Here is a 23,571-nt window from a genome sequence, read left to right on the forward strand (position 1 = left end):
TGTGGCAATAAATTCTGTAACTTAATGCAAAACAGTTTGAAGAACAATTTTTCCCCCTAAATGGCCAATTTCTCTCCAAAGCATCTCTAGAAGAGATGCTTCTCCTGTTCCATCAATAGGGTTTTTTTTCTGGCAAGACGTCTAGATAGCATCTGCTTGAAGGCAATGTTACCTGGTGTGTGTGTGTGTGTGTGTGTGTGTGTGAGAGAGAGAGAGAGAGAGAGAGAGAGAGAGAGAGAGAGAGAGAGAGAGAGAGAGAGAGAGAGAGAGAGAGAGACTGGGCTGTCATTAACCGTTCCAGAGAGGGTGGTACTAACATTTGTCCTTGTTCCATTTCCTTCCCAGCTCTGGTGCATTTTCCTTCTTAAAAAGGGGAGGAAAAGAACTGGCTAAAAAGCGGATTATAAAAGCAGAAGCCGACCCAAGAGAAACCAAAGACAGGGGCACTGAAGGAGGAGGAGGGTCCCATTGCAAGAGGGCAGCTGGGGTGGGCTGCCATTCCAGATGTGGCTCCTTTACAACACAGGCAAGCCGGGAAGCGGGAAGGAATCGGCGAAGGTCTCCACCTCCTCCTTGAGGGACCTCAGCAGCCCTTGGTACTTCTGCTCCGTCACCAGCTTCTCTTTGAATTCTCTCAGGGTGGCTTTGGGGCTCATGTCGCTCTGCACCTGTAAAGTGAGCTCTATACCTGTATAGGGAAGACAGACACCTGCGTGAGCTTAAGCACCTCACTGAAACAAGACGCCAGGCTGAACAGCAGGGTACATTTGGAAGGTTCCCCAATCCAACCCTGTGGAGTCTCTGGGATGCAAGAAGCAGAGGGTTCTGTTGGCTGGACTTATAATTCCAGAGAAGGGAAATCCCCCCCCCTTACACACACACTTTTCAAAAGAGTCTGTTCTAGGTTGAAGAAAATATTGCTTTGGGTGTGTGTGTGTTGTTTTTTTTGCTTTACAGCTGAACTCTTTATGTTTGCCCATTGAGTCCAACTATTCCTCTGCAGCTTAGCAAAGCACAACCAGGAAGCATGTCCCTCTCCTCTCTCCCTCCAAGTTCCCATCCAGTTCCAACCTTGGCAACTTTAAGACCTGTGGATTTCAACTCCCAGAATTCCCCAGCCAGCGCATCCCCCTTCTCACCTTTCCCAGGATTCGCACCCGAACTGTTTGGCCTAAGAAAGGGGAAGAGGGGGGCACACAGGTACAATGACCACCCCACCTTTGTGAATGAAGTGAGCGACTTTCTTAAAGTCTTCTTCCAGGAATCCTCGGGAGGTGAGAGCCGGAGTCCCCAATCTCAGCCCACTGGGACGCAAAGCACTTTTGTCTCCTACAAGGAGGGGGAAAATAGGGATTAAATTGCAGGAAAGGAAGCTGGTTGGTGCCGGGTGGATATTTAAGTAGATCTCCCCACAGCTAAGTCATTCCTGCCAGCAGCTGCGCTCAGAGATGTCTTTTGGTCTTGAAAGCCTCCATTAACCGACTGGTGTGGTCGTATTCCAACTTGCCTTGTTGCTATTAGCACAGGGATGCAGGATCTTGGCTTTTAGATCTGGGTATCTCCCAGTTCCCATCTCCCAGCCAATGCAGCCCCCAAAGATGGGAACTGGGACTGCCAGAATTGAGATCCCATGTTCCTTGACCACTAGGCTTGGGGTCACTATTAGACACTGCCTTGTTTTCGCTGTGTAAGAAGGTGCGAGTGGCTAACAGCAGCCAACCACCACCACCCTTGTAAACCCCGAAGCTAGCCAAACCGCTGGGCCAAAGCCCGTCCCTCCTGGCTGAGCCTCCCTCACCTGGACAGGTGTTCTTGTTGCAGGCGATGGCGCAGAGCTCTAGGACCCGTTCAGCTCGCCCGCCATCCGTGCCCCGGTTGCGCAGATCGACGAGGATCAAGTGGTTGTCGGAGCCCCCTGCAAGGAGAGCCAAAACAGCGGCTGAAGGGTGCGACGAAGCGCCATTGTCCCGGGGAGCCCTGCGTGCTCCAGAGAAGACGCCAAAGGAGAGCTGCATCCTTGGCTGCCTCACAGACGTTGACTTGGAAACAAACCTCGCAAGGTGTGGAAATTGTCCCGGAGGGGATTGTTTCCTTACCAGTGACGACGTGGTATCCCGAGCTGATGAGAGCGGCTGACAAAGCCTTGCAGTTGGCCACCACCTGCTGCTGGTAGGTCTTGAATTCGGGAGTCATGGCTTGTTTCAAAGCCACAGCAATTCCTGTCCCGACATTCCCCCCCAAGAGTGGAAGATGGATTAAGTAGTGGCTCTGCACAATAACACCCATGCCAGACGGAGGGGTTGAAAAGCTTTCTGGCCATGAGGAACAGACTTTGAAAGACCTGCAGTGAATTAAGCTCATTTTCCAAACATTTTCTTGCCCTGAGCGCGAAGGAAGCGGGCAAAGAAATGCTGGCCAGTTCCTCCTCCTCCCTCCCAGTTCACAGGACAGGCTTTTGCCTTTTTCTCAAGCACAACTCACCTGCAATTGCGTGATTGTGAGGGCCCCCCTGGAGACCAGGGAAGACGGCCTGATTGATGAGGCTTTCCAGGTTATACAGGACCTCCTTCCCCGTTTTGGGGTCGACGCTGCGGGCACCTGGAGAAGGGAAGAAGGGTGCTTGGAAGATGCTGGAGGCCTCCAGGGGTTTCAGCCCAGGAGGATGGTGCATAGGTTCCCTGCTCGCTGCAATGCTCACCTTTCCGGTAGAAGATCATGCCAGCTCGGCAGCCCCGCAAGGTTTTGTGGGTGGTAGTGGAGACCACCTCACAGTGCTGGAAGGGGGAGGGCACCACGCCGGCTGCCACCAAGCCGCTGATGTGGGCCATGTCAGCCATGAGGTAGGCGCTGTTCTCGTCCGCGATCTTCCTCATCCTGGCATAGTCCAAATTCCGGGAGTAGCAGCTGACCCCTAGGGTGGGAGAGAAGGCGAGGGTTACTCAAGGGGGCTACAGGGAAGGAGATGCCAAGGGCGTCCCAGGCTGGCTTCTAGGATGGAGCTGCTCCTGATATGGAAAGCCCTCGCCCTGGAAAATTAAAGAGAAGCGTTTTCTCCTCATTGACTCGGTCTTCATAACTCTGCATGTCAAATGCACGCCTGTCATTTTGGTCCCTGGAACTTCCTGAAGTTGTGGTCCTCACACAAGGGAAGCACAATCTGGGGATGGGTGCCCAAGCCCAAGCAGATGATCTCTGAGTAACCCCAGGGAGTGGAGGAGAAGGTGCCTCACCTGCAATGATCAACTTTGGATGAAACAGGCGGGCGTTCTCCTCCAATCGATCATAGTCGATGTAGCCCGTTTCGGGGTTCACCTAAAGCCAAAAGAAGTTAAGAGGGGTGCTTCCAAAATAAGGGGAGGGGGGCATGACAAGCCAGGAAAGGCCTGTGGCAAATACGCTGAGTGTCAGATGTGCCATCTTCATCTCTGCACTTTGCTGGCATCCTGTCATACATTGTTAGGGGGGAGGGAGTAATTGAAATGTAGAGAGTACAGATGATAGGGAAGCGGGGGGGAGGGGTGAGAAATGGCTATTCCACTCTTCAAGGACACTTAGCCTGGTATATGAACTGTACCAAGTGGCTTCAAACATCCAAGCTGTTCCCAAAACACCTACACAGCACGCCATTGGACAGAGATGGACTGGCCAAGGTGGAGAAGAGGGGAATAATATAACGCTTTGTGCAGGAACTTTAGATCTAGTCTTACTTTCACTGCAACCACTTAGCCTTAGTAAAAGTACCTGTCCCTTCAACCAAATGGAGTTGAGGGTCTTTCTTTCCTAGGGCAAAGGGCTGAGACAGGCCTGACATTGAGGCTCCCCCCACCTTTCAGGAGCATGAACTTCACACAAACTCTCTCAAGGTGGCATGGAGCTCACCTTGTAAGGCATGGACTCAAAGAAGATGGATGTGGCAGAGATTTTCTTCTTGTCGGTCATGAAGCCATGTGTGAGGTGACCCCCATCTGGCAGATCCAAGCCCATGATCCTCCCATGGGGCTCAACCAGGGCAGTGTACACGGCAAAGTTTGCAGGAGACCCTGAAACAAAGGCACACAGAGACAGCCACACTGAGTCATGTTCAAACTCTGATCGGTCCGATTAAAATAGCCATATTGTGTGCATATTGACTGCCACTGGCGGGCACTCTACGGTCCATTTCAGAAGAGCTTGCGAAATACCTGAATAGGGCTGGACGTTGACGCCCCACTTCTGTGGGTCTAGCCCATAGGCCTCCAGGGCTCTCTTCTGGCAAAGTCTTTCCAACTCATCGACAAATTCTGTCCCACCATAGTATCTAATAAAAAATAGATGGAAACTTTAGCCAAAGTTTCTCAATTTGTAGCAACCTTAAGACGTGTCGATGTGTAGAATTCCCCAGCCAGCTCTGGGGACCAATAATTCTGGAAATTAAGTGTCCTGTATCAACCACATGATTGGGGCAGGGGAAAAATAGTTTGCTCCTAGCATCCCCTTTGCAGGCCTTAGATGCAGGCTTGGGGGGGGGGCTTAGTCTAGTAGTCAAAGGGCCTTCTTCAGGTCTTCAACCCAGACCCCCTTTCTTCCCAGCCCCACCTTTGCCCCGGATATCCTTCTGAGTATTTGTTGTTCAGGCAGGAGCCCAACGCCTCCAGAACGGCTCGGCTGGCAAAGTTTTCAGACGCGATCAGCTCCAACCCAAGTCTCTGTCGCCTTTTCTCCTTCTTGATAATATCGTAGACCTGGGGAGGGTGAGAAAGAGGGCTTGCTGGAAGGGGTTGAGGGGGTGTCTATCTGGGGTTGGGGGCGGGAAGGCAGGGGGGCTAGGCATGCACACCCTTCCACAGAAAGGAAGTTCTCCACCACGAGTCCCCAGGCAGATTTAATTCCCCAACTGACTAAAATGTATGCCGTTCCTCAACCTCTTGTAATCCAAAGCAGATATAAAAGTAGGTTCTGAAGCCTTTTGGACTTATGGTACCAAACGGGGGAAAAAATGAAATTATGACATACAGATCTGGCATCTAGCAATATTTAATAGATAATTTAATAATCTATAAATATTGCTGGACTCCAGATTTATATCTGCTGTATTCCTTTCTGTATTGTTGTTCTTCTGTCTGCAATTTCTCTTTTTATTCTTTTCTAGTCTCTTTCTTGAACATTAGTGCTTGTCCGTTTATTACTTTTTCTGCCTCTTTGTAGCATCACAGTAACTATTTCTGAACCTTCCTTGTGGAAGATTTCTGAAGTGCAGATATAAAATTCCCTGAGTGAGTCAATTATAGCCGTTCAGGAAGGTGAACCAATATTCCTGTCACGCTCTTCCTGGATAGCCGGAGGGGAGAACGGGGGGGGCGTTCTCTGGAGTTGCCCACGTGAGCTGCACCAGCAGTGACATTGCAGCTCATCCCGGCTGTTTACTCAGAAGAACCACCGATTGCAACAAACCGACTTTGGAACAGGTCGTTCTTGCTGCTCTTATTCCCTACGCAAGGTTGAAATGTGTGTCAACCTGGAAGAGCTGAGCCAGCTTAAAAACTTTCAAATGAACGTCACACTGCCGGTCAGTGGCCTCTGCCCCCCCCCCCAGATCAATACATCTCCCTCCCAATTGAGGTCACCAGCCGAAGCAGCAGCGGGCGAACTGACAAGCGACCTACCTCGGGGTCATTGGTGTCCAGGGCTTCCATCACCATCTTGTTGTGGGAGAGCCAGAGGTTCTTGGTGACATGGTCTCCACCCGCGTTCGTGTTGGCCATGGCAGCTGGAAGTACTAGGAGCCTGCAAAAACTTAATTTTGTAAAAAAAAAACCACAGATGCTAGGTCTCACAAAGTATTTTGCAGTGTAGAACATTTTGCATTCCATTACTGCCCTCAAAAAGGAGTGTCTCTGCCTTGAATTTAGGCTATGATTTAAGAGGCAGGATTGGCTCTTCAAAAGAGAACTCTAAGACGGGAATCAATGCAAACCACAGAGAGTTATTTCAGTAGAGGGATGGATGATGTAAAATCTGATGAATGAATGAATGAATGAATGAATGAATGAATGAATGAATGAATGATGAATGATTCTAAACATCTAGTAAGCAAGGGGGGCAGATCTGCAGCCCACGTTGTGATGTTGTGGCTTGGTTCCCTATACCCAGTGGCCAGATTCACATGCCACACCAAACCACCAAGGGTGGTTTTGCCTCCTGCCTTGTCTGAATCTGGATGGTTTGGGCTGGAACAGGGCTTCATACCCTGGCCAACTTGTAAGACAGGTGGACTTCAACTCCCAGAATTCCCATATGCCAGGAACTGAAGTCCACCCATCTTTAAGTTGCTAAAGTAGAGAAAAATTGGTTTAGAGAGGATTGCGTGAATTCATCCCGATTTTTGTGCAGTGCACAGTGCTTTTAAGCAATCCTCTCTTTAGCATGTTGCGTGAATAGAGCCTTGGGGGGGGGGGATGGAGAAGGGAAGCAGGCAGCTGAATCAGGGTCTTTCTGGACAACAACCAAATCAGCAGCTGCAGAAGAAGAGATCTGGAGATGCCTCCCAGAGCAGGAGGCCCTAAAGCAGGACTGTCCAACATTAAGCAAAGCTGGCTGGGGAATTCCAGGAGTTGAAGTCCACAAGTCTTAAAATTGCCAAGGCTGGACACTCCTGCCCTAAGGGATGCCCTCCATGACAAACCCAGCAGCTCCCCATCACCTGACCCCAATCCGTCACTCCCTCCTGGAATTGCTGCCTAGACAAAGAAGGCTTGTCTTTGCCACTTCAAGTTATTCATTAACTTTTCCTAGGGGAGCAAAAGTCTCCGGGAAGCTCCCTGTCCTGCTGTAATCCAGTGTTGAAATTCTGCCTGGCGTCAAGTTCTTCCTAACTTTCCCTTGACAGGCCAGAGGCGGCAGGAACCCCATCGGATGTGAAGGGCACCAACCAGACGGACTGCCAGGCTGCAGGCAACTTTCTGCACAAAGCCTTTTTCGCTCAAGGCCTGTCCGGCATCTCAGGAGTGAATATGAATTTGGTGCACAGCTTCTAACGCTGCAACCCTGCAAATTGACATTATAATCGGGCAGCTTCACTGCCGTTATCACCTTATTTATTTTGTGTAGCCACCTGTCTCGCTGTCTCCTTGCCAAGGAGGGGTTTTTTTTTAAAATCCCCTCTGCGCACGGTAGGCAGATTGCCTTCTAATCCATGTTTTCCAGGCAGGAGAAAAACAGGCTGATCCAGAGGCTGCGTCCTAAAGCTCCCAACGACCTGCAACCGCCCCGAGCTGAACATGACAGCCCGGCAGGGCTCCGGGCCTCTGGTTTTGCAACAGCCAAGGGAGGCAGGGGAGAGAAAGCAAGCGTGACCTGTTGAATTTCCGCCTGCTATGCAGAGAAGTAGCCCTGCAGGAAAGGGCGAGAGATCCTACAGAAAAAAAGGAGAAGGTTTCTCCTCCCCCCCCCCGCAACCCCCGCAAATCCTAACACTTACCGGGATCCTCGGTGCAACGGCGGACGCCCCCGCGAAAAAGAGGCGCCTCCCTGCAGACTCCGGGCTTAAATCCACGAGGCCCCGCGCGCTCGGGGGATGGAACGTTCAGCACTTTCTGTCCCGCGCCGCAGCCAATCAGCGCGCTCGCCTGGCCCTCCCGGAGGAGTCTCTCGCAGCGCGTCACAGCCAATCGGGATAAAGCAGCTCGGCCCGCCTCCCGCGCGCTCCTCGGCATCGGTGGCCCCGCGCGCGCAAAGAGGTGCGCGGGTGGCGCAAGATAACTCGGGATTCCGCGGTCTGAGATTTTTTTCACTTGTTCTCCAGAGAGCTCAGATCAAAATAACAATCCCAGAAGAAAAGTTCCTGCCTGTATTCATTATGCACTTGCCCCATCTGGAAGCCACATTGTAAGATCCTCTTTATTTGTGGGACTGGATTCCCAGGCTGTTGCTCCATCCCTGCACCCCAAAAGGGTCTTCCGAGGATTGGCTGCAAATTAGTGCAGTAATTAAGCAATAAAAGAGATGAGCAGAAAGGCTGCTCTTTTAGGGCACGCTCCATTCAGTAAAATTTATGGTTTCTCAACCTTGGAAAAGTTGTGTGAACTTCCAACTCCCAGAATCCCCCAGCCAACAGGTTCTGGGAGTTGAAGTCCACACATCTTAAAGTTGCCAAGTTTGGGATATGCTGCTTGTGAATCCTTGCATTTGGAACCAATTTGTCACGTCTTTGCTCATGTTTTAGATGTCTTTTATCTCACCTTTATTATTTTTATAAATAACTCCAGAGGTGAAGATGCACAGCGTTCCTTCCTCCTCCCATTTTCCCATAGCAACAACCCTGTGAAGTGGGCTGGGCCAAAGTTACCCAGCTGGCTTTCATGCCTAAGCCTGGACTTATTAAGTATTAATAATTCTGTATTAAGGTTCACTTAATAAAGCAGCTTCTTTCCATTCTTGTAAATGCAGCCAGGTGATATAAGCCTCCGCCACCAATGAGCTGCGTTCCAATAAAGTTGCAGCTTGATTTTTTTTTTAAAAGGCTTAAAGTTCCATTAAGTAACAGATTGAGGAAGGAGAGGTGGAATAAATTAAATAAATCAAATTCCCCTAAAGTCACACTTATGGAAAGAAGAAGGAAAATCTTCAAGCCACTCTGAATCACCGCTGGGAAGATCCCTCTCTTCCAAATGGACAGACAAAATGCGATACGGTGGTGGTAGCAATCCAGAAGTCGATCCAGGAGAGACATCAGTCAGAAGAGGCAAAAAGAGGGGTGAGTTTTCCCATATATCCCCCCCCCCAGAGGAGGGGAGAAATAGAGGAAAAAGAACAGAGTAAGAATGTTGGAGGATCTGTGACAGCTTACAGGAAAAGAGAGGGAGGAAACTGAGTTTTAAAAAAATCAAAGGGAGCAAGGGAAATCAATATATTAACAATAAAATTAAAAAGGGGTTTTTAATCCCAACTGGAGCCAGCCTAGAAATCAAAGCTAACGTGGAACAGAAATAGGGGAGAATGCTGGAAAACACGAGCCACAATATTCCTAAATTAAGAAAAGCAACGAACAATAATGTGTTGCATAATATCCAAATAAAATTAGTGTTGTAATTGCTGTTAGGCCAAATTTTGCTTCAGCCCAAGTTTGGGAATCATGTCCTTCCCGTTTGGATTGCTTTTCTTCATAATTTTTAAACCGTTCTTGGCCACCTTCAGGGTTCTCTTCTCCAAATGGAAAACATCTCCCGCTCATCCTTCCTGACCCCATCCACTGCGGGGCCCGAGAAGATCACCTCTTCAGCCCCGGACCCCTCCCAGGGCATCGAAAGGACCCTGCATCTTCTCTCCATCGTGGTCTATGGGGTGGCCTGTCTGCTGGGGGTGACCGGGAACGGCCTGGTCATCTGGATCGCCGGCTTCAAGATGGAGAAGACGGTGAACGTGGTCTGGTTTCTCAACCTGGCGCTGGCCGACTTTGTCTTCACCTTCTTCCTGCCGCTGAGCATCGCCTACACGGCCCTGGGCTTCCACTGGCCCTTCGGACGTTTCCTCTGCAAGTTCAACAGCTGCCTGGCCTTCCTCAACATGTTCGCCAGCGTCTTCCTCTTGACCGTCATCAGCCTGGACCGCTGCCTCTTGGTGGTCCTGCCGGTGTGGTCCAGGAACCACCGGAGGCCCCGGCTGGCCTGGGCCATCGCGCTGGTGACCTGGGTGGCCGCCTCGCTCATCAGCTCCCCGTACTTCCTCTTCCGAGACACGGCCCCGAGTGCGAGGAATGTCACCAGTTGCTACAACAACTTTGCTCTCTCCAATAACTACACCAGTGAGGAAAGCCGGAGGCTGTGGAGGAGGAGGCACAGAGCCATGATCCTGGCCCGGTTCGTCTTTGGCTTCCTGTTGCCCTTCACGGTGATCGTGGTCTGCCATGGCATGGTGGCTTTCCAGCTGCAGCGCAGGCGCCTGGCCAAGTCGCCCAAGCCTTTGCGGATCATCGCGGCCGTGACGGCCTCCTTCTTCCTCTGCTACTCGCCCTACCACGTCCTCTCCTTGCTGGAGATGTCCAAGACGTCCGGCAGTCCGGTGGTCAAGCGGGTGCTGCACCTGGGTGTCCCGCTGGCCTCCAGCCTGGCCTTCTTCAACAGCTGCCTCAACCCGCTTCTCTACGTCTTTGTGGGGCAGAAGAGCTTCCGGCGGTCCGTGCGGGGAGCTTTTGAGGGGGCCTTCGGGGAGGACGCCCTCCTGTCCTTGTCCAGCAAGAGGAAGTCCCGGGCCGCCTCCCAAACGGAGATCCGGATGGCTCAGCCGGGAAACCAAGTTGAATAGACGATGCGGATGAAGAACGAGGGGTCCTCTTTGATTTCTGTTGTACTTCGGGTCCGGCAATGGCCAGCTGGACCCAGCTGTTCTTGGGGTCAAAGATTTGAATTGACCAAGAGGTGGGCTCCTGTTCAGGGGCCCCTTCCGGCCCTCGACCCATGCCCAGAAAACATTTCTTTGTGCACATGCTAGTGGCAATAAAGTTACTTTGCGGTATTTTTATGTAGTGCAATTGTTGTGATGGACCCCCCTGCCCCCCCAATCCCACCAGGTTTGCCAGGAATTCCCCCCATGCCTGAGCAAGCCCAGGCATGGGCTTGGGAAGGGGGGGCACCCCTAAGCGGCCAATCCCCCTTGCAAGAAGAGTTTTGTAGCCCGCGGGGCGGGGGTTCAATGGCATCTTGATTTGGGGAGGGGTCCCTTGGTGAATTTAAGCGCCAGACATCCCCATGGGGGTGTTTGGAGGAGACCCCCAACCCCACTCCTTTGAAATGGACGGCAAGGTGCGCGTTGCGGAGCTTTCCGTGCAGCTCAATCTCCCTTTTTCCGGGCAGAAGCCCCCTCCCTCCTCGAAACAACGACCCCGCGAGGATGGCCGCTGCTGCCTCTGAGAGGATGGAGAAGGCAGGGCTCGGGATGGGCTCAGGGGGCGGGACCGGACGCTGCTGGCGGCTCTGATTGGCGGAGAACCGCGGGGGGCGGAGCTTGACCCGCCCCGCCGCCATTTTGCCGCCGCCGCCGCCGCCGCCGCGCCAGGCCGGCCGCGGGGCGCAGGTGGGTGGTGGTCGCCGTGGGGACGCGCCCCCCTCCCCTCCCCCCACCCCGCCACGGGGAGGGGTCGCCAGGCGGGGGAGAGCCGAGCAAGGCCGGGCGGACGCGAACCCGGAAGATGCACGTATGAATGCCGCCCCCTCCTCGCCTCTCCACCCCTCCCCTCCCTCCCTCCCCCGGGCGAGGGGGGGACCTTCAGGGGTTGGGGTGGGGGGTCTCGCCCTCCTTCCTGAGGGGTTTGTGGTGGGGGCTCGTGGCCTGGGTGCAAACTGGGGAGCATCCCTTTCCCTCAATATCGGCACGGGCGGTATTAATTCGAATAGAATATTAATCATTAATTCCATTTTGGGGAGCTTGAGGGGGGGGCTGTCTGTGCTGCCCCTCCCCAAATTAACCCGGAAGGAGCCTTAGATTGTCTTACTCCATGGGATATTCTCCATTCTGCCTTTCCGTTGCAAATAAATGGGCTTGCTTCTGTCTGTGCTGTCTCTACAGAAATTGGAAAAAAAAAAACCTATAATATGCTATGCTATGTTAATTTAATTATATTATAGATTTCCTGTAGCCTCGTGCAGACATATGAGTCTGGGCTGCCCCTCCAAATTGCTGGCAGAGGGATATTAGTGCTATTCCTCCATAGCATGTTCCTTATTCTACTCTATAATCCAATTACGGTGCCTTATATTATAGAGCTCCTGCGGGTTCACTTGCACGTATGCATGCTTGTCCTGCCCCTCCAGGAACTAAATGGGAAGGACCATATTATTTTATTTATTTACACGTTTCTATAGTTGCCCATTTCATAAGGAAGTGACTTTTATTATAGCTCCTTGTGGGATTGATAGTGTCTGCTTTTCTTCTGGAAACTAAATTGCAAAGGGCAGTAGGTGGGGGGAATCATATAGCTTTCCTGGGGGGGGGGAGTGTTTTGTAGAGACATTCATAGATGCCTCGCTACCTCCCCCAAAGCTGATCTATATTACATTATCCTATATGCTTTTATATTTTATTATGCATATATCGTAATGTGTCTGCTTAAATGCACCAACATGTTTTTGTTATAGCATCCTTTGATTTCATGGAGCGGGGTGTCTTTCCATCTCTCATGTCCCCCCCCCTTGTGTTGCTTACCTGGCCCCCCTGAAAGATGGCTTTTAGGGGGCTTCTGCACAGCTGGGCAGCCCTTTAATGGGAGCAGATGAGGGTCCCATCCCTAATTCCATAGACCCTGGTTTAATTGGGCGTTGCTTTTTTCAGAGGGGAGGGTGACCTTGCATGCACCTCCTCTCCCACCCCTCTGTTTGAAATCCTGGGAATTGGGCTTTTCAAAATGAAATTACAGTGGGTGCAACTGGTGGAGATACAGTGGGGAGATGCTGTGGGGAGAGAAAGTGCAAACGGGCGGGGGGGAGTGAACAGTGTTGGAAGGAGGGATGCATGAAGCCTTGGTAGCATGTCCTCTCAAAAGGGTTGCACGGTTTGGGGGTTGGAAAGCTTCCAAGCAACAGCTGAAAAGCAACAACTTTGGCATCCAGAGACAGTGGTAGGAGGGGGACATTTCCTGGAAATACTAGAGGCTGGATGAAAACCCACCCTGCAAGATGGCCACCCATTTCTGGAGAAAGTGCTGAGTGTTTCTGCGATGTCACTTGGACTTCAATCCAGCTCCATAGAGGTTGGACTTTTCCCTCCCAGTGGCCAGACAGCTTCGCCCATTCATGTTGTTTACAGTCTGGTGGACGCCTTTTCTTCTGAAGGGGTTTTATTTCCCTGCAGAATTTGAATTTGCAACTGGGTTTGGGAAGGGACCAGAATGGATGGTGACTTTTCTCTGTTGCCCATTACCTGTTGCCATGTCCCACCAGTGAAACCCCTCAAAAAAATCTGAGGGGAAGGGAGAAGATGGATTGTGACCCCGATGGCCTTCAACCAGGTCTAGATCTGCCTTTGCTGTTTTACAGCCTCTCTGCCTTGGCTCACTTTTATTTTATTTCTGTGTGCCTTTTATTTTTCATGGTTTTTTTTTTCCTGTCGGTCACTTTTACAGCTCCGTGTGCAATTTTCACTAGAGGTCTGCTTCCCGCCTGGGTCAGGCTCTGGTCCTTGCACATCCAAGGCTGTGTGTTCCTCAGATTGCTTTCTTGCACTTTTTCCTCGTGCTGTGGCCTGCAGCCATGTTTCTAAATCCAGACAGAGCCCATAAATTTTACAACACCTGCCCTGCGCACCTGGTCCCTCCTGTGCCAAGGGGCAGGAAAAACCTGCTTGCGACTTGAAATATCCATTACTGTCAAATGAACAAAAAAGAAAGCTTCTCCCTGGTGAACAGGAATCTTGTGTATTTCACCAGATGGATACTCTCACTGATGGGCAAGGAAGAGGGTGCTTGTGCTGGATTTTAGCACACCCCTTGTTTAAATTATATTTAGAGAGAGGAATCATGGAGTTCAAAGAGCTGGCAAGTCGTCTGGAAAACAAGATAGAAATAACAGCGTCTCTCTTTCTCTCCCTCCCCAAGAGGGACTGGCAATTCTCTCTTCTGAGATGCTGTGAAATACAGCTTTTTTGGACCCCAGGACCAGCTGACTCCAAAGCAGATCCCAGGAAGGAAGCGGAATGGGTCTCCTGATCCCTTTCTGGGGGAACCTACTGTGAAAAACCAGGCTTGATTACAGGAGAATCCCAAAACGACCTTTAGAAAGATACTTGCCTTGAAAGAGACCCACCATGTAGAGATTTTATTACTCCATGGGCCGAACTCCCAGAATGCCCTCTTGGTGCTGCTTCCCCTCAAGCTACTGATCCAGTCGGTCCACCTGTGGGTTTGCATGGCTACGAAGTTAACCCTGGCTTTTATTTTACCAATTCATCCTCGCCCTGCGGCTTGCTTGCAGCTGCCAGCTATCCTTGCCCCCCAGAAGACCTGTGCCATTTGAAGTTGCCGTTGGCGCCTTTGTCACAAGACCCTGCTTTTGGTTGTGCGTTGTGGTTTTCATTCTCCACTGCATTGTCGCTGCTGCCTTGCAAAGGAAGATCTTCCTCTTTGGAGGAGTGTTTTGCCAGGCGGGTTTTATGATTCTTGTGGCCTTTCGTATTTTCCCCTTTCAAACGGCTGCCTGCTAAGGGAGAAGAGGCCGATTGGTGTATTTGAACGGAGAAGGCAGAGTGGCTTATAAAGCGTGAAAGAGATTTTCCAAACTCCTTTGGGCTGCAGACCTAAACAAACAGAATATTTTTGGTTTGCCCGGGAGACAAGACTTAAGAAAAAATACTTTTGTAATGTTGTTGGCCAGAATTGGATGCAGTTCTGATATATTTCTTTTCTCAATAGCTGCCACAATCAAAGTGGCAGTTTTCGTGTTAGGATCTGTAGATCTCTTATCGGTCAGACAGTTCTGGATTGTAGCACAATTTGTACATTCTGCCTCCTGTCAGGAGTTGGCAAACTAATCCTCTCTGAGTAATAAATTTGGCATTGGATGATGTCCTGGGACGGGACTGGAGTACATTTTAAGGAACACTCATTAGATTTGGCACTTTTTCTAAGCCTAATCCAACACTTGCTGGCGGGTGACTGGAGTTATTTCCTGCTTTTGGTTTTTAAAGATAGTAAACAGATTTCTTAAATCAGAGCTGCTTTTATATATATCTTCTTTTTCCGCAGGTGCTTAAAAACAACGTTCTAGAAGACTGAAGTGTGGTGGGCTGATTTTCCTAAACCCTTTTCCTGGATCACATCTTTATTTGTAAGTGCAAAAGCTGGGAGTGCTTTTCTGAGATCGGAAACAGCCATAGAGAGAAAAAAATGCTGAATTAACTGTTGGTTATTGTGTGTAGACTCTTTAAGCATATGCTAGGCTTTGGATTCAGAACATCGCACCTCTGTGGTGGAGCCTAAATCTGTTGGTTGGAAAGGTTTAAGGTTTAGGTTACTGGACTTGCTTTTATTCATCCCTGGTTCCTATGGCTGCTGTGGCCTTCAGATTCTTAAGCTGCTGGCAAATGAGGTTCCTTGTGATTATAAATGAGGTTTCTGCTCAGATAGGCATAGCTTGTGTTGCTGGGTGGTGTTAAGGCCCTCTAAATCAGTTGTTTCTTAACCTCAGCCACTTTAAGATGGGTGGAGTTCAGCTCCCAGAATTCCCTAGCCTGCTCTGCTCTGCTGGCTGGGGAATCTTGGGAATTGCATTCCACCCATCTTAAAGTGGCTGAGGTTGAGAAACATTGCTTTAAACGCTGCAGGGGAGACCTCTCAAAGTCCTATTGCAGAAACTCTTGAAATGCAAGATGTCAGTCTTGATGTTGTAACTTTTGCTTGGTTGAGGGTTGCTGAGAAGTTCTTGGTGGGTTTTTTCTTTTCTCAGTATATCCGAAGGCGGGACGACAAAGGCCGTTTTGATGTTTTGTGTGGCACCCGTTGGACCAGGGCCCATCATGAACGTCATGAAGGGAGGCCTGGTCCTGTTCTCGGCCAACTCCAACCCCTCCTGCATGGAGCTGTCCAAGAGGATCGCTGAGTAAGGCTCCCTCCCCTACTGCTCTGTTCTTTTTCCTGACTGTTTTCAACAGTAGAGTTGCTGGATGGGGGAATTCTGGGAGTTGAAGTCCGTACCTGCTGGATCCTTTTCCTCTTTGTGACTTGCTTTCTCTTGGATCCTTTTGTAGGCGCCTGGGGGTAGAGATGGGCAAGGTTCAGGTGTACCAGGAGGCAAACAGAGGTGAGTAAGGGACCCCTGTGGCCTCAGGAGCTGAAGGTTGAAGGAGGAGGAGCAACCAGTTCATTAAATGTCTCCTCCTTCCCTGCGGCACAGACACAAACACACTTTTGGGAGAATCCTGTCGTTTGCAGCGATGCCCGCTTGTTCTGATTTTCAAAAACCAGATGAGGTCCAGCAGTGTTGTTGTGGGATTTCAGTTTACACTGCGCTTTGATGTAATATACTTCACACGTGTGTATAAGTCATGAGCACATCTGGTGTTTTGTTTTTGTTTTTGTTTTTTGGCAGAAACGAGGGTGCAGATTCAAGAGTCCGTCAGAGGCAAAGATGTCTTCATTATCCAGACCGTTTCGAAGTGAGTCCGAGCGCTGACGGGAAATGAGTCCCCTCGAATCAGCCTGCTTATCTGCCCTGGTCATGCTTGCGAAATGATACTTTATTTTTACAGTTTGTGTTGTGTATTTCGCAATGTCCCCTGATACGTGAACGTGTTGGTATTCCAAGGAACTGTTTGGAGCAGTGAGGGCCGGGGGGATGATGGGCAGGGGGGAGGTGAAGCTGATCCACAAGGTGCAAAACAGCAGCAGACAAGCAGGAAGTGCCAGGCTCCGTGGGGGGGGGGGGGACGGTTGCCGGACTCGCCTTTTTTCCTCCCAGGGACGTGAACTCCACCGTCATGGAGCTGCTGATCATGGTCTACGCCTGCAAGACCTCCTGCGCCAAAAGCATCATCGGCGTGGTCCCCTACTTCCCCTACAGCAAGCAGTGCAAGATGCGGAAACGGGGCTCCATCGTCTCCAAGCTCCTGGCCTCCATGATGTGTAAAGCAGGTGAAGAGCTGGGAGCAGGCACCTCCTTCGCCCTCACCCGCCTTGGCTGCCCAGGACACGCCCGCCCACAGCCGCCGCGGGGAAGATGGGCCCTGCCCCACTGGAGGGGGGAGACCTTCTGCCCAGAACTCGGCAGGGGGGCCTGACAGAGCTCCCTGGTGGGGATGGCCAGGCTCGATTTGTGAGTGGTGAAGGGCTGGGGCTGTCCTGTGTGAGTCAGCCTCAATTATTTAACCAAGCGCTGGAAAGAAGCAAAGAGGCATCAGGGCTGCTCACGTTCTGGGCAGTGTTGAGGAAGAGAAATAAGAGGAGATGCAGTGAAAATGCAGGGATCTGCCCACCAGCCATGGGTTGATCCCCAGGATGGAGCCTCCCCTCGGCCATGGGAACTTTGGGCCAGCTGCATTTTCTTAGTTTGGCCTCCCTTGTAGGATGGTTGCTGTGGGGGCAAAACAGGCAGAAGGGCTGGGGTCTGCTGCCTTGAATGTCTGGAGGAAAGACGAGATCTGGACCCAGCAAACATTTTAATTTTAGATATGTAGATACTAACTATTCAGATTATTTAAAGTGTGCCTCCTGATGGAATCCAGAGCTAGTCCAGGGTGCATTTCTAGCGTCTGTCACACCTGCTGGCAACTTTCCCCAATCTGGTCCTTTCCTGCCCATCATCCCCAGCCAGCCTGGCATTAAATTTACTGGGTTGGGAGGGGAGGACCGGCCTGTTGATCCCCTCCTTGGTGAAGCAGCCTCTTCTTATTCCCGCTGCCTCCCCAAAGGGCTGACTCACCTGATCACCATGGATTTGCACCAGAAGGAAATCCAGGGGTTCTTCAACGTCCCGGTGGACAACCTGAGAGCATCACCGTTTTTGCTGCAGTACATCCAGGAAGAGGTGAGCCAGGCCTCTGGGCCTCCGGGCTGGGCAGCTGCAGGGGATGATGGGGCTCTCAGTGGAACCTGTCCTAAACTGGGGAAGGGGGTAGTGGGTGTGGGTGTGTAAAGACCCCCACTCCTTTTAGGACGGATGTGAAAAATTAAGGCCTCGGGAGAAGGCAGGCCAGGGGTCAGCCACTGAGTAATCTCTAGGGCTTAGATGGCCCCGAGTCTCCTCTGCCTGGGGGGCTTTGCAGCTTGGAATCTGGGAGATTGGGAGGTGGAGAGGAAGCGCCCCTGTTTTGTGCTTCCGCTCTCTGCAGAAGAAGGGACACGGCCCACCTGAATCGTCCCTTTTGTAGTCAAGGTAAAAGGCCAGCCCTGAGTGTGGTTGTGCTGCTTTTCATTGTGCAGATCCCAGACTACAGGAACGCTGTGATTGTGGCCAAATCTCCTGCATCTGCGAAGAGGTAGGTGGGTCCCTGACTCCCTAAGACCATCTAGTCTTTCCCCAGAATTCAGTAGGGCAGGGATGCCCCACCCGGGCAACTTTTAAGACCTGTGGAATTCAACTCCCAGAATTCCCCAGCGAGCCATGAAGTCCACAGGTCTTAAAGCGGCCCAGGTTGCCCCCCCCTTCCCCACTCTAGGGGACGATGCTCCTTCCCTGAAGACGCCAGAGGAGTCTCTGTGTGTCCTGTGTGTGTGGGGGGGGGTTCCTTTCCTCGCGTCTGTGTCCGTGCCAAGAGCATGGTGGGCTCTTTGTCCTTCTCGGCAGGGCGCAGTCGTTTGCCGAGCGCCTGAGGCTGGGCATCGCCGTGATCCACGGAGAGGCTCAAGATGCCGAGTCTGACCTGGTGGACGGGCGCCATTCACCCCCAACTGCCAAAAGCGTTGCCGCCATTCACCCCAGCTTGGAGATGCCCAGTAAGCAAAGCCTCGGGCAGGGAGAGATGGCATCCCCTCCAGTAGGCTATTATCCATGGCTTTCTGGGGGGGGGGGAACCCACCTGGTTTGGATGGCTGTGCTCAAAGGAGGGAGGGAGAAGCCGTGACTGGGACATGTGAGTGGAAGTGTGAATGGCCTTGGAAGGAGGAGGAAGAGATGCTGAACAGGGAGGGGTCGGATAAGGGAGGCCGCAGCCCTCAGCTGTGTAACGGGCAGAGGCAGAAATTCAGAAAGGAACCCTTCCAACGTCTCGGGCTCCAGAAGAGATGGCGGGAGATTTGTGCTGCTGAAGTCTGAAGATGGGTCCTTGATCAGAGCAAGGTTGGCTGGGCAGGCCTTCCTCCCTGGGGAGGCCTTTTGCAGCGGTTGAGGCAGAAACCCCCACGCCTGCTTTCTCTCTCCTTCCTTCTTTTTTGTCAGTGCTGATTCCGAAAGAGAAGCCGCCCATCACGGTGGTTGGAGACGTTGGGGGACGAATAGCCATCATCGTGGTAGGTCGGCCTGGAGGCCTGCGGGGTTCAGAGGCTGCCTGTACAAGAAGAGGAGGGGGCGCTTGGGGTGATTAAGAGCCCTGGCAGCACAGGGGTTAGAAGGTGCAGGACTGCAGGCTAATTCACTGACCACTGCCAGGAGTTCGATCCTGACCAGCTCAGGGTTGACTCAGCCTCCCGTCCTTCCGAGGTCGGTAAAACGAGGACCCAGATTGTTGGGGCCAGCAGGCTGTAAAGAGAGGGCTGTAAAGCGCTGTGAAGCGGTATACAAGTCTGGGTGCTGTCAGGCTAAGCTCCCTTTTTTATTCCTCGGTACTTTAACTTTCCCTGCACACAGGTGCCGGGGGGATATGGTCAGAAAAGTCAAGATAGCAGCTGCCAATGATGGGATGGAGGGTCCCCCCGTGGGAGGCAGATTAAATCTCACCTCCCCCCCCCCCATGACATCCTTGTCTCCCCGATCAGGACGACATCATTGACGACGTGGACAGCTTCCTCGCGGCCGCCGAGACCCTCAAGGAGCGGGGGGCCTATAAGATTTTCGTCATGGCCACCCACGGCCTCCTCTCCTCCGACGCCCCCCAGTTGATAGAGGAGTCGGCAATCGATGAGGTGGGCCATAGCCTGTCCGGCCAAGCAGCTGCGTTTGGCAGCTGAGCAGTTGGGGAAGGCCCTGGGTTCGAATCTCCCGCCCCCTGGTCTCAGCTCCTGCTTCTACAACGTCTGGGCCTGGATGCCCAAGTAGCAACGTAGACCGGTGTTTTTAAACCTTGGCAACCTTTATGATAGGTGGACTTCATCTCCCAGAATTCCCCAGCCAGCCAAGCCAAGTCCACACACCTTCAAGTTGCCAAGGTTGAGAAACACTATCTAAGGACCTTGCAGACAGGGTTAATAATTGCCTGGCACGAGGCCTGCAATCCTCACCACTAATGTCATGATTTGAACCCATATTCTTGCAGGCTCAGGCCTAGAAATTTGCCCAGTTGGTTTAGCTGGTGGTCTCCTTCCTTTCAACACCCATAAAGGGTTCAAATTTAGCCTGTTGAATCATGGAGCTCTTTGGTGACTGGGGAGCAGTGCAGCCCACCTCCCTCTGCTGGGCAGGGAAGAACCCCCTGTCACCCTCCCCCCCCCATGAGCTCTCGGAGACAAGGCAGGATCAAAATAGGATGGATAAATTAAATTAAATGATTTAAAATAATCTTCTCTGTCGTTTGATTCATGGCGATCCATTCCAGGCCAAATACAACAGCTTTGTCCAGTTTTGCAAGGGGGTTGAGACCTCAACTCCTGGAGTGGCTCTTCCTCCTCCCCCCCCCCCCCCCAGTAACTTCTGATCTCTGCTTTTTTTTCAGGTTGTGGTGACCAACACTGTTCCTCACGAGATCCAGAAACTGCAGTGCCCCAAAATTAAGACGGTGGACATCAGCTTGATCCTCTCGGAGGCCATCCGCAGAATCCATAACGGGGAATCCATGTCGTACCTTTTCAGAAACATAGGACTAGATGACTGACCGTTTCTTGGGCAGGCTTGAAGAAAAAAAAAGAAGATTTTTTTAGGGGCCAAACTGGACACGGGACAGAAACCCAGCTGTGAAACTTTTTGTGGCTTAATCTTTGTATTTCGGTGGGACCCCTTTTTTTTATTAGATCGCTTTTATTTTTCCCTTTCTTTCCGGTGGTTTAAATGGAGTAGATAAAATTCTCAGAGCTATTTTCCTTTTGTTTTTAAAAAAGAGAAAGGATTTTATAAAAAGTTCAACACCCCCCCCCCTCTTTTTAACTTCTAGAGACGGTCAGGTTAGCTGTGCTATTTTGCAGGACAGACCCCCGTGTGGAGTTTTTTCTCTCTGCTCCAGCTTCATTGCAATGAATCCAAGTTTGGAAACTTGACCCATTGATGGTTTTCCTCTTTTTGGGGGTGGTGGGGGTTGGGGTGATTTTGGCGGCAGGACGGACTGCACCTCCAGGGCATTTATTTCTAACATGGATCCAGAATTGGGATGGACCCTTGTTCATAGACTCTTTTGTCCCAGATAATATGAAGAGCCTTGCACTCCATAGAGCAGTGTTTCTCAGGCTTGGCCACTCAAAGATAGGTGGACTTCAGCTCCCAGAATCCAAGCTGGCTAGGGAATTCTGGGACTTGAAGTCCATCCATCTTAAAGTGGCCGAGCTTGAGAAGTACTGCCGTAGAGCTTAAGATAAAGGCACCCATGTCAGACTCATCTACTTGTCACGTGAAAACAGCCACTTTGCAGAAGACACAGTTGCACATAAAGGAAGGAAATGAACGGAAGCAGCTGTTTTCATAGGAGTTGAATCCTGGGAGTTGAAGTCCACCCATCTTAAAAGACTGCTGTAGCGTTTGGGATGAAAGCACCCATGTCAGAGTTGGCTACTCGTCCTTGAAAACAGCCGCTTCTATTCATTTCCATCGTTCGTGTGCATTTTTATGTATCTTCCCATGCGATTCACACAAGACGCTTTCTGCGTTATTGAAGGACAAGGTAGCCCATAATCCTCCTTCCTGCTCCTCCCGGCTTGCTTTCAAGTGCTTTTGTGCATTCGACAAACGGTAGCTACGGCATCGCGTTTGTTTTCCGAGACCAGCCAAACAAGAAAACCGCACCATTGTACGCAGTTCCGTGATGTTTTTTTTTTGTAACCATGCTTTTATAGGAAAACAACCATAAGGAATGTGCACTGGTATTTATTCCCTGGCACAAATAAAATGACTCTGTTTTTGCGTGAGCTTCTTAGGAAATATTTCTTTGATTGTTGTCCTCTCTTTGGTGTTGTGATGTTTTCTTAGCTGAGCACAAGAGAGAAAAATAGGTGGATATGAAAAAAAAATTGAGACCGTTTAACATCTAGTGAATTCTAACCTCCCAACTGAATTCAGATGCTGGGGAGAGATGCATCTCTGAAATTTTCTGCCCAGCCATTCTGGAGTTTCTGGAATGTTTATTTTGACTTTTCAATCTTGTCTACAACCTTTGGGTCTCTTGGTGGCCTCCCATCCAAGAACTGATTGGCTCTGCAGATCAGTTATTTTAAGTCTATTGAAACCAGATGTTTGGCGCATCTAATGCCCATTAACTCACCGCCCAAGGCTGCAAAATAGCAATTTTCTATCTCTTCTGTGTGTCTCAGATGAAGGAGGCTCTGCGTCCAGCCCTCCAGGGTTAGACTTTAACACGGCCGCTTATTAAGCGATGCCACAAGCAAATGAAAAGGTTGACACATTAACAAGGCATGTCAACGTTTGCAAGAGAGATGGACAGTGGACAGGATGAAAAAGAAGGAATTACAAGATTGGGCTGAATGTGGCTCTGATCTCTAAAATGAAAGAATGGATCTCATGATCAAATATGCAACCATGAAGAGATCTACTGTTCTTCCCTGGACGTGTGTTTGTTTGAAATCTTATAGCAATGCTTTTCAAAGGCTCTAGCCATCTTTAAGGCTATGCTTCTCAATCTTAGCTTCTTGGATGAGAAACGAAACATCTTCAAGGGGAAAAAATTGCAAAAACCAAGAAAAAAAACACCTTTGGGGCAACCGTGTCCTTGGATGATGGAGAATCCCCACAGACATCCAGGGGTGAATGGAAGCAGGTCCAACCTTGGCTTCTGATCATTAGAAGGAACGAGGCTTCTGGCCAGTGGGTCAAATCTGAGGCTGCTCTAGCTGAAACGTGGGCAGCCTCTGAGCCCTGGAGGAAGGTGGGGGTGTTCCACCACTTGCTGGCTTAATGATCAATTCCCTTCGGCTGGGAAGCAGCTAGAAGGAAGCCACCGTGATCTTGAGACTGAGGCACGGCGTCCATCCATGGAGAACAATTCCCACGTAGAAATGCCCGCTCTTTCGCCGCAATTTGGCGTTCCGGATCTGGTGGTGGTGGTGATATATTTCCTTTTGAACCTGGCAGTTGGCATCTGGGTAGGGTAGCCTCGTTCTTTAAGCTGACCCCTCTGAATTCACTCGGAGTGGGTATTAATTTATGGAAGCTGCAGGTGCTCCCCGAAAAGGCCCGTCTCTTGAGACGCCCTTTCTTAAAGTGCTGTTTTTAATCCTGGGATAGCATCGTATTATAGGGTTAGATTATGTTTTTTTTTTTAAATTGGAGCTAATTTGCAGCCTATTTAAAAAAAACAAGAAGAGAGGGAGGAAGAGAGAAAGGAGTGGGTTGGTGGTCTTGGGTAATAATATAATTGATTGAAAAACATGACCTCAGACAGTCTAGACTGAAATGAACTAATAAACAAGAAAATCAACAAAATAGGGGCCATTAAAGAAAGAATAAAGGTAATAAATAAAAAAGGGGTGAGGGATTCAGCTGGGTATTTGGAAAGCAGGGAGGGAGGCGAGGCAGGGCTAGAAAAGAGGTGATGGGGAGACTGAAAAGACAGATTGAATAAATCTCACCCCTTTCCTGGCTCAATTTTCTCTTTCCCTTTGCAGGCGTCATGGCGGGCAAGTAGGAACAGCGTGAGTGGCTACTTTCTGGCTGGAAGGAACATTGCCTGGTGGCCGGTGAGTAACTCCAACTGGGTGTAACTGATTCCTACTGGTTTCTTGCAAGGAATATGAGTATATATTTGTTGCTTTTATATCTGTCATCTGTGTCTATCATAGCTGGCTGGGAAAGTCTGTGAGTT

At 50.7% G+C, this 23,571-nt stretch overlaps 5 protein-coding genes across 5 annotated transcripts in view; 3 read left to right on the forward strand and 2 right to left on the reverse strand.

Annotated features, from left to right (window-relative positions):
- Nucleotides 1–451: 451 nt before the first annotated feature.
- On the reverse strand, nt 452–4,023 carry LOC107289152 (serine hydroxymethyltransferase, cytosolic). The gene is made up of 8 exons (XM_029284480.1): nt 3,880–4,023; nt 3,231–3,312; nt 2,699–2,911; nt 2,482–2,598; nt 2,097–2,219; nt 1,799–1,915; nt 1,219–1,329; nt 452–688 (listed from the first exon to the last, which is right to left on the reverse strand). Exons 1-8 carry the CDS (start codon nt 3,982–3,984, stop codon nt 516–518), a joined length of 1,041 nt encoding a protein of 346 aa, XP_029140313.1. The 5' UTR covers nt 3,985–4,023; the 3' UTR covers nt 452–515.
- Nucleotides 4,016–5,695, reverse strand: LOC114922690 (serine hydroxymethyltransferase, cytosolic-like). The gene is made up of 3 exons (XM_029284481.1): nt 5,643–5,695; nt 4,576–4,721; nt 4,016–4,297 (listed from the first exon to the last, which is right to left on the reverse strand). The coding sequence occupies exons 1-3, from the start codon at nt 5,676–5,678 to the stop codon at nt 4,102–4,104; spliced, it is 378 nt and encodes a 125-aa protein (XP_029140314.1). The 5' UTR covers nt 5,679–5,695; the 3' UTR covers nt 4,016–4,101.
- Nucleotides 5,696–9,186: 3,491 nt separating this feature from the next.
- Nucleotides 9,187–10,278, forward strand: LOC107289139 (chemokine-like receptor 1). The gene has a single exon (XM_015817835.1). It carries the CDS (start codon nt 9,187–9,189, stop codon nt 10,276–10,278), a length of 1,092 nt encoding a protein of 363 aa, XP_015673321.1.
- A 5,172-nt stretch (nt 10,279–15,450) lies between these two features.
- PRPSAP2 (phosphoribosyl pyrophosphate synthetase associated protein 2) lies at nt 15,451–20,448 on the forward strand. The gene is made up of 10 exons (XM_015817850.2): nt 15,451–15,560; nt 15,709–15,761; nt 16,050–16,116; nt 16,419–16,591; nt 17,368–17,483; nt 17,879–17,934; nt 18,243–18,391; nt 18,834–18,904; nt 19,370–19,516; nt 20,263–20,448. Exons 1-10 carry the CDS (start codon nt 15,478–15,480, stop codon nt 20,419–20,421), a joined length of 1,074 nt encoding a protein of 357 aa, XP_015673336.2. The 5' UTR covers nt 15,451–15,477; the 3' UTR covers nt 20,422–20,448.
- Nucleotides 20,449–22,741: 2,293 nt separating this feature from the next.
- Nucleotides 22,742–23,571, forward strand: part of SLC5A10 (solute carrier family 5 member 10) — a 41,994-nt gene continuing 41,164 nt past the window's right edge. Inside the window, exons 1-2 of the mRNA XM_029284478.1 lie at nt 22,742–22,852; nt 23,375–23,446. Coding sequence (XP_029140311.1) covers nt 22,742–22,852; nt 23,375–23,446 — 183 coding nt within the window. The remainder of the gene's footprint in view (nt 22,853–23,374; nt 23,447–23,571) is intronic.

The sequence above is a fragment of the Protobothrops mucrosquamatus genome, unplaced genomic scaffold, assembly GCF_001527695.2.
Source record: "Protobothrops mucrosquamatus isolate PMUCROS unplaced genomic scaffold, P.Mucros_1.0 scaffold640, whole genome shotgun sequence".
NCBI classification, from domain to species: Eukaryota; Metazoa; Chordata; class Lepidosauria; order Squamata; family Viperidae; genus Protobothrops; species Protobothrops mucrosquamatus.

Bases quoted from the DNA above. Each gene is read 5' to 3' on its own strand.
- LOC114922690 (XM_029284481.1), bottom strand. From the start codon at position 5,678: ATGGTGATGGAAGCCCTGGACACCAATGACCCCGAG. The intron at 4,722-5,642 runs GTAGGTCGCTTG...CACCCTCCCCAG, and splicing joins TGGACACCAATGACCCCGAG to GTCTACGATATTATCAAGAA. The intron at 4,298-4,575 runs GTGGGGCTGGGA...ATTTTTTATTAG, and splicing joins GAAGGATATCCGGGGCAAAG to ATACTATGGTGGGACAGAAT.
- LOC107289152 (XM_029284480.1), bottom strand. From the start codon at position 3,984: ATGGGCTTGGATCTGCCAGATGGGGGTCACCTCACACATGGCTTCATG. The intron at 2,599-2,698 runs GTGAGCATTGCA...TCCCTTCTCCAG, and splicing joins CATGATCTTCTACCGGAAAG to GTGCCCGCAGCGTCGACCCC. The intron at 689-1,218 runs GTGGGGTGGTCA...TTCCCTATACAG, and splicing joins CGCTCACTTCATTCACAAAG to GTATAGAGCTCACTTTACAG.
- LOC107289139 (XM_015817835.1), top strand. From the start codon at position 9,187: ATGGAAAACATCTCCCGCTCATCCTTCCTGACCCCATCCACTGCGGGG.
- PRPSAP2 (XM_015817850.2), top strand. From the start codon at position 15,478: ATGAACGTCATGAAGGGAGGCCTGGTCCTGTTCTCGGCCAACTCCAAC. The intron at 16,592-17,367 runs GTGAAGAGCTGG...GCCTCCCCAAAG, and splicing joins CTCCATGATGTGTAAAGCAG to GGCTGACTCACCTGATCACC. The intron at 18,392-18,833 runs GTAAGCAAAGCC...CTTTTTTGTCAG, and splicing joins CCCCAGCTTGGAGATGCCCA to TGCTGATTCCGAAAGAGAAG.